The 9,477-nt window shown below is 30.8% G+C and overlaps 1 protein-coding gene across 1 annotated transcript in view; it reads left to right on the top strand.

Annotated features, from left to right (window-relative positions):
* The window catches only part of LOC100204164 (probable E3 ubiquitin-protein ligase HERC1), a 105,788-nt gene that overhangs the window by 60,239 nt on the left and 36,072 nt on the right, over positions 1-9,477 (top strand). Inside the window, exons 41-46 of the mRNA XM_065816887.1 lie at positions 197-308; positions 4,764-4,833; positions 5,466-5,645; positions 5,793-5,920; positions 6,071-6,139; positions 6,441-6,562. Of these exons, the coding sequence (XP_065672959.1) occupies positions 197-308; positions 4,764-4,833; positions 5,466-5,645; positions 5,793-5,920; positions 6,071-6,139; positions 6,441-6,562 (681 nt within the window). The remainder of the gene's footprint in view (positions 1-196; positions 309-4,763; positions 4,834-5,465; positions 5,646-5,792; positions 5,921-6,070; positions 6,140-6,440; positions 6,563-9,477) is intronic.

Below are 9,477 nucleotides of genomic sequence, written 5' to 3'. Positions count from 1 at the left end.
TTTTTTTGCAACAGCTTTATTGAACAAGCAAAATCTAGTTTTTGTTTCATATAATTTTGTATGTTACATAGAAAAAACATGAAGTTTAAACTATTTATTTGAGTAAAAAAAGATTTTTTTTCTCAAAAGTAAACAAAAAAAGAAAGAAATTAAAAAGATTTAAAATTTTTATTTTTTTATTTTTCATTTTAATCAGTGATGGGAATGGAAACATGATCGTAAGACACACATTTGACATAAGTGAAAAGATCATTAAAGATAGCTTTTTGGCTGACTCAGCTCATAGAGTTAAACATATGAGCTATAATGTAGGTTTACAATATTTATTGTTTTTTATGGATTTAAAATTTTTTATTTATTTATTTTTTGTTTGTTTGTCTTTTAACTATATATATTTTTGCCTTTAAATTATTTTTTTTTTAATTCACACCCAACAAGGCTGCAAGCAACCACTATCAACTTGGAAGTTACTAGAAAATAAAATATAGAGTTTAAGAGCATAGAAACATTTGACAGAAGACTTAAAAAATTTGCGTGAGTCAGGAAAACATGAAGATGGGAGAGAGTTGAAGTGTAGAGAAAAAATTACACTTAAAAGTTTTTAGAGCATGTAGGGACAGTAATATTATGTACTTTACTGAATGTCTAGTCAAGCCAAAATGAGTTTTGATTGATGGCACTAGAGATAATAGCTCCTTTGAGCAGGGACCATGATAGTATTTTTAGAAAAGAGAACTTTTTTATGATGGGAGAGAGGTTCTAGTTTGGCAGATAAAGGAGGTCCAACTACATTTACGTTGTATTTTTGGACCTTAAGTCAAAAAGAGAAAGAGCCTCATTAGAAGAACCAGCTCTAATATGACAACAGTATTCCAAACAGGGATGAGTAAGAGGTTTGTAGAAGTAGAGAAGAGAATCAGGAGTAATGACAAGCACTATATAGAGAGGCAACCATAGTAGATGTTAACTTTGCAATCAATTATATATTTGGTTTCCATGAGAGGTCAGTAGTGAGCCATAACCCAAGAGGACATCAAGAAGAGGGCTCAATGAAAGGGATACCATTCATTAATATAGAAATATCAACAGTATTTTTATAGTTGTTTGCAGTAAATAACTGAGTTGGAGTTAAAATTCATAAACCACTGCCCCAATCTGTTACAGAAGTAAGATCAGGTTCGAGATTGGCTGCCTGTTCTAAGCAATCGAAAAGAGAAAACTTTTTGTCAAGATTGGATTATAAAGTTGATTCTTCAGCAAAGGTTGTCTGGAAAATCATTAATGTAGGTAAGAAATAAATTATCCTTGGTAGAGGTAATAAGATCAGCCCCATGAATGTTAGACCTACCCTTGTTAATGGTACTTTTGAAGATTTTCTTAAAGTCTCTTGAGCCTAACTTCTGAAATAAGATACGATTACATCGATTTCTTGCAATAATAAAAAGCTGTTTGTTCTCCAGAGAGTTGTTCTTCTGAAAAAGATGAAAAAATGATAACAATTAGATATAGCAACTGCACAAGAAGGTGAAAACCACAAAGCAGAGTGAGGCTTGACTTGAAAATGATGAGAAAGAATAAAAGCTGCCATACCTGTCCTCAAAAAGAGTCCCAGTCAGCTTTAGGATAGTAGTAAGTAGTGTAATGTTAGAGTGAGTCCCTGAAGAAGAAGTACAAGAAGAAAGATTTATAGAGATTGTTGCATGATCTGAACCACCTAAAGGAGAACAAGGAAAAACTAATTGCAAACTAGATTCAGAGACAAGACACAAATCAAGGAGTGAAAGTAAGGGATAAGGGTTGTCAGGAAGATGAGTAACAAAGTTGACTATCTGAGTAAGAGATGAGAAACACAAAAGTTATGGGCTTTAGTGCCAGCAAGGTCTGTGGTGTTAGAGTCAAGCCATTCAGTGTGATAAGCATTAAAGTCGCCAATAACAATTATATTGGCTGAGAGGTAAAGAGAAAGGGCACAATCAATTTGATCAGAAATTACATCTAAAAGAGTGCAGTCTTGAGAAGATAGAGAATGATAAAGAACAAAGAGAAAGGTGATAAATTGAAGAGGTACTTAGCGGAAGCACATAAAAGAATAGTCAGGGGATTCAAAGCTGATTTCTTGACAAATAGGTGAATTGATGTATAAGTATACCCCCACGCAAACTATTGGAGTCTTTGCGAATCAAAAGATAGTATCCATCAATACAGAGATAACGGGTGATGCGGATGTTATCGGACAAAATAAAAACGTCAATAACTTATTTATAAATAAAAAAACAAACTACTATTATATTTTTTTTAAATAAAGCATTTATCTTTTAATAAAAATATATTATTTTTTATATGAAAAAACACCACCATCTGCAATTAATCTCAATTTCGCTCTGACGCCTTTCATATGCGACTGTAAAAAGTTTAAATCAATTTCTTGTAGTTTTAGTTTAATACAATCAATCAAAACTTGCTCTGTTGAAGCTTGCCAATCTCCCTCGTAAACCTTCTGTGCCAAATGTCCCCAAAAATTTTCAATTGGTCGTGCTTGAAGCACATTTGGGGGATTGGATTCTTTATCAACGTAATAGACATATTGGTGCGTCCAATTTAGAGAATCTTTAGAATAATGAGAACTTGCTAAATCTGGCCAAAGTAAATAGTTAAAGTCTCCATGATACTTGTGAATAAATGGAAGAAGTCGTTTTTCTAAACATTCATTAATATAGATTGATGAATTGATCCCTACAGCCTTGGAAGTGCGAAACAATGGCTCGGACATACCATGGTCAGATATGGCTATCCACATTAATAATTTTTTGGAAATTTCTCTTTTCCTATAAAACGAACACTTTCTGGGCATGTCTTTTTGTTGTTTGTGTAGTATCCAGAATTTCCAGGCATGTTGTCCACTGCAAAACAAAAGTATTTTTCGTCATCGATGACTAGAAGCAATTTTGTGTTATAGAGTTGGTTAACTAGTTTCCTGCTTCTTTTCTTTGCCTTTATTTGTTGTTCTATAGTGTATTTTGGAGTCTTTTCGAGTTTTCTATATTTAATATTCATTTTTTTTTAACTGACGACCAATTGTCGATTGATTTACACCAAATTTAATACCTATTTTTCTCTGACTGACCCCTTTTCGATTGTTGACAAGTCTCGTTAATTCGGCTTTCTTTTCTCTAGTCCAGGATGTCGGACGACCAGGGTGCTTTCTATCAAAAAGCGATTGAACAATTTCAAGTCTTTTTAGGTTATCATATATTGTACTTCGAGCATATCCTTCCTTTTCAAAATGATTTACGATTTTATTATTTTTATATTAGGTTTATTTACAAAAAACATTTTTAGTTGCTTTTGAAAAGATTCTCGTTCAGCTGCATTTAACCTCATTTTAAATAATTGTGTTTCAAATAATAAAGTTTATATTTTATAGAGCGTTTATGCCTATGCATAAAACCACAAAAACTAATTATTATGCTCAAATAATGAAATTAGGATTTGTCCGATAACTTCCGCATCACCTGTTATGAAGAAGGAACAGCTGAATTTAAAGTCTTATTTAGTCTCGCAAAGAGCAAGAAAATCTTATAAAGTTTGCAAGAGGTAAGATTAAACTGGTGGAAAGTTACTTTAAAGACCACGAATATTTGTGAAAAATATATTGAAACAGGTGGTGGTGATGGATTTTATGTTTAATTTTTTAGGTTACTTGGGCATGGTTTAAATTTAAAGATAATTTGACTCGATCATAGATAGAGCACAGCATCCCAAGCAATGAGCTATGCAGTTGTCTTTGTCTTTCTATTTAACCCAAAGTTAACTTAGGGTTAAATAGCAAGACAGAGTTTAAGTAAACGTAACTTAGGGCTCCTTATGTATCCTCAACAATGCGCACCAAAAGCATTAACAGGAACACCATGCATGTGCAATATGGCACTGTTAATACTCTGATATTTTACGGCTGTTGATGATCATCTCTTAGCCTCAATGAGAGCTACCACAGCGTTTGAGAAACCTTACTTTCTGCCAGCCTCAAAACCATTAAACTGATTTTTAGAGTTGTACCCTCATTAGGAGAGTTGCATAGCCACTATCAAGTTGACACTAGCAAAAATTCATGAGTTGTGTCAAGAAGATCCAGCATTCATCATCTTAGGCAAGAAAAAACAGGTTTACATTTATGCCAGCCTAAAAGATGAGTAGATGGATTCAGTTAACATCTGCTCAAGATGAGTATTTTTATGAAGACACCATTTCTAATCTTTACCCAATCAAAAGCCCAGAAGTAAAGGAATTTTTGCGCAAAGTAAAATTTCATAGCCATGGGGAATATTAAGTAGCTGTTTATTTTATCCTTAAAAAAAAGCAAACCCTACTAGGCAGCGGAGCATGGGGCAGGTAGATCCTGAACCTGACCTGACTGGGATTAGTTAAAAGAAGTTACTTCTTATACTTCTACACTATATACATAAAAGACATTAGAGAGTATTGATGATAAGAAGTTCTTTCAGCCTTTGCTTAGAAAACAAATCCTACAAGGCAGCACGACATGGAACAGGTTGCACTGGATAACTTGTTACTAGTTGGAGGGTATTCATGATGACCATACCCATGACCTGACCACTGATTTACTAAATTGTCACTGTCGATAGTTATTTATCAAATGTATAATATAAGTTATTTATCAAATAATTCTTTATCAAATAAGTTTATCAAATACTAAGATAGTATGTTTAAAATATTTAACAAAAAGATAAAAAATTTATTTTTAGCAATCTGGTGATATTGTAGCTGGAATTATTAGTGGGAGCATTTTAAAAGTAGCATTTCAAAAAAAAACAGGTTTGACCAGTTAATAATTTATTTCAAAGAAGATTGCAATCACCTGTGTTTTTCATAATATTTGAATAATTTTATTTTTATATCATTTATCTATGAATATGAGTTAAATTATGAATTTTTAAAGGAATTATAAATTTTATTCATGCTAATATTTTTACATTGTATTATATTACAGTAGAATTAATTTTGGAACTGTTTTGTGGCAAAAGTTATTTATCACATTTTCTCAATCACCCTCACATTTTCTTTATCACCCTCACTTTCTCAATCACCCTCACATTTTCTCACTTATCCTCACAACTTCTCAATAACCCTCACATTTTTTCAACTACCCTCATATTTTCTCAAACACCCTCACATTTTCTCATTCACCTGCACATTTTCTCAATCACCTGCACATTTTCTCAAATATTTTTATGCAATTTTTTTTCTCAACAAGACTATGAACCAATTAGTATTACACTTTTTTTTGCACTGATATCTTTTTAGCATGCAGCCTAATAACTATGTGTTTAGCAAACATTTTGCTAAACTTGGTATAAATTAAAATGCTTATATATTAGATATGTAACATTTTAATATATAAAAAATGTTTTTAAATATTGTATAACAATTTTTATTAAAATGTTTAGAAATTACATTTTACACAATTGAAGTTCGTCAAGTATCTTGTTTTGCATGGCCAACACACATTAAAGAAGACAGTTCTGATAACAAATTAATTCTAGGTACAAAGAATGGGGATGTATACCTGGTTATAGTGCAATCAGAAGACATAATTCAAAAGTTAAATCACTGTTCTCAATCTTATGGTTAGTTTTTAATTTTTGGTTTTTTACGCTTTTTATTTTATAAAATATAACTTACTATAATATTATATATAAAATATTATATTTTGTTTTATTATACTAACTTTTTTACTACTGCAATTACTATCACTTTAATAATATTTTTTTTAGTATCTATTTCATCAATTGCTCTAAATGAATCATCTGGTGAGCTAGTTGTTGGTTATGCAGACGGATCATTATTTATTGGTGGTGTGTCAGAAAAAATGTGGAGTCAATTTATTAAAAACTCTCTTTTTGTAATTAGAAATTATTTTTATTTTTAATGTGTTATGGTTTATGTACAATAATTATATTTTTGTTGATTTCTACAATTTTTACTTGTTTATTTATTACTTGATAATTTTTTTTAATTTAAAACTGTATTTAAAATTATGGTCTTGTTTTAGTTACCAGTTACTGATATACAGTTTAATTTCACTGGTTTGTGTTTTGCCACGATGACAAACAAAGTGAAGGTTTTTTAATTATTTTTTATTTGATGTCATGGTTCCTATTTTAAGAGTTACCCTGCATTCAGACTTTATTACATACATTTAACAGATTTAGAAATGAGTTTAAAAAATTTTATAATATTTTATACCAACCGAGTAGACAGGTAGTATAAAAAATTTTTAACTGATCATTTATGAATTAAGAGTCTGAAATCCTATTAATTTACAAATGACTTATTCAAATCCATTTATTTTGTGTGAATTGTTTCATTGAAAATTTTTTTTTTTTTTTTTATAAGTTAATCTTTTTATTCTTTCTTTAAAGGTTTGGATTGTAGGTGACCAGCGTGCTGTTTGTTTGCATGTGCTTGAATTAAATGAGTTAGAACCAACAGTTTTATCATGGAAGCCAAATCATAAAAATGAAAGTGATTTATCTATAGTTGTGTATGTTTTTAAAAATTATTTTAAAAAAAGTTTTAAGGTTTCTTTTTAAACATTTTTTATATTATGATATATATATACATTTGAATTTTTATAAAAAGTTTATGTTTTAAAACAATATGTACCTGATGGATGTTTTGTTTATTATTTAAATGAATTAAAGTCTTATAAGGTGACAATTTTGCTACCTTTTAAACAAACTTTTAAACTTTTTTTCGCTAACTTTTAAACAACTAATGTCACCTAAAAGTCAAAACCATTATAATTAATTGCAGAAGTACATTGTAAGTGTTTTTTAAATGCTTGCAGTTGTTTCAGTATATACATCGACTGAGGGTTTCAGGTTAAGCAGGTATTTAAAAAAAAGACAGGTTATTAGGCAGTAAAAAAATTAGTAAAAACACTTATCTAACATTTTTCTTCAACTTTAAGTTTCACCATTGCTGGATCATCAGGAAGAGTTCATAACTGATGATCAAAAACCAATTATAGTCCTCTTTTATGGGAATTTATAAAAGACATCACACATTAGCAGAACAATCAGAGTCCTATGTTTACAACAATAAAACAGTCATGCTAGTTGTCAGCTGGCTTTTTTGCTATCACATGACACGTCGGAGCTGTTTTAGGTTGGCTTCTGCTTTAAAGATGGCGGAAGCAGCATTAATCGACTAGTTATTATTGACACTTTGAATAAAAAATAATTTGACTCACAAAGAACTGCTGAAATTTTAACGCATGTCAAGTCATGAAAGTGGGGAAGATTCTAAGTGCAAGATAAAATGCTTTTAAGCCAATGGTGTTAGAGCCAAGTCATTCAGTGTAATGAGCATTAAAGTCACCAACAACAACAATATTGGCTGATGGATAAAAGCTTGGTTAATTTGATCAGTAATAACATCAAAAAGAGTGCAGTCTTGACATGAAGTAGAGCAGTATAGAACAAAGAGAAAGGTGATAGAGTGAAGTGGTGCTAAACGAAAGCACATAAAAAAAAAGCCTGTGGATTCAAACCTAGTTTTCTGACAAATGGATGTATTCTTATGAATATAAATGCCTAGGCCAAGCATGTGACCATTACAAATTAAAGGAAGACAATCATCAACACTAAGATCACAAGATGAGACAGTTGAATTCAAATTCAAAGTTGAATTCAACTGTCATATTCAAAGTTGAATTCAAAATTAAAACTGAGAGATATTGTAAGAAAGTTTTGCAAAGGTGTTGCTTGAACAATATAAAAAGAAGTCATTTTTATATTGGATTATCAGAAACCCAAACCGAAAAAAAAACTTCTGGTCCATTTCAACTAAAATAAGAATTGGTGGCACCAAAGTAATGCACTGTATTTGGTGGGATCAGAAGAGTGTGTTGTACTATGAGCTGTTGAAATTTGTAACAAATTTGTTTTTGTCAATATTTAAACATGATAACTTTCTTTATATTTCTTGATTTTCAATGTCAAAAAACTATTTAAAATATACTAGTTAAGTGTCTGAACTCACCCATGCAGGGTGACATTGGATAGGGGAAATTATGGACACCAGATAATTAAATACGCAATCTGTCAGTGCATTTAAATCCTGATTTTATTTTTGTAGGAGTAGCAGTACTATCCCAAGCTTGGAGAAAATTTTGTGGTATACCGTAAATGCTAACAGTTTGACCAGGGTGTGCTAACATCCCTCAGGTCACTATTCTAAAAATGCTTAAATGGCTCAGATACAGTTCTGTCTGATGGTTGAAGTTTATTTGCGTATGTGGTGGTAGAGTATAAATGACAATTTCATTTTCCTTGTTGTAATTAAGTCTGACTACAAATAAATGGGACTCATGGTTAATCATGATCAATAAGACCTTGTTTTGTGCAGAACAACGGACATTCTGAAAAAATATTCTAACAACCTAACAAAATTCTCACTTGTCATCTGGCCAGAAGGGTTAATCAAACCAATTCCTACAGTGTCTTGAATACCTTGTATCATTTTCCTTTTATCAAAGCGGTGACAAGAAAAAATCCAAACATGTGGAGAGGCATGACCAGCCGCACTTATGATTCCTGTATGTGTTATTAATTCTCCTCTTTCTTGTGGTGTCACTTGACCAACTGCCCTTTCTGAGCTATAACTTTATAAATACGCTTCACTGTGGTTACTTCAGTTTCATCCGGATTGTAAATTTGGGATGGTGTGAAGTTGTATTGTGTAATAGGATCATGAAGTTTATTTCGAAAATCTGCTACTTTTACTCTACTAAAACTTGTCATTTGAGCAAGACTCGTAGCTTCAGGTAATCGTGTTGATAGGCTAGAATGACATTTCATAAATTACAAAAACAAATCAGGTCCTGCAGACTTCCATTCCTTCTGTTTTTATGGATACTTTATACAGTATCCGCAGTCTCTCAGCATATTCAAAAACTAAATGTCCTGTAGCTTTTGGTGTTAAACCATGGAACATTGCTGAGCATTTAATTAAATATTCAGTTAGCGAAGCTTAGAATATATAATATAGTGAAATTTCAAAATGTGTTAATTTAGAGTAAATTGATTTTCAACAAAACAAATCAACAAAAAACTGAACAACTTATAGGCGCATAGAAACAACAGAAACAAAAAATTCACTTGATTTTTTATTATTATTAGGAACAAGAGTTTATTATTAGATCTAATATTTAAATTGATGATAATTTTAGCACATAAAATTTGGAAAACTCAAAATTTTTATTTTTGCAATTTAATACCTTTTGAAAATTCACTCCTATATGGTATAAATGTTTATCTATATACACAAAATGTGTATTACTATAATGTATATAGATACACATTTTCAGACATAAATCCATACCATTTTTTTTGTAAAAAGAAAAAAACAAAACAAAGAATAATGAAAAAAAATACAAACACACACACACGCACA

The sequence above is a fragment of the Hydra vulgaris genome, chromosome 13, assembly GCF_038396675.1.
Source record: "Hydra vulgaris chromosome 13, alternate assembly HydraT2T_AEP".
NCBI lineage: Eukaryota > Metazoa > Cnidaria > Hydrozoa > Anthoathecata > Hydridae > Hydra > Hydra vulgaris.
The sequence above is the reverse complement of the archived record's forward strand: the minus strand, read 5'-3'. Positions and strand labels throughout refer to the sequence as shown.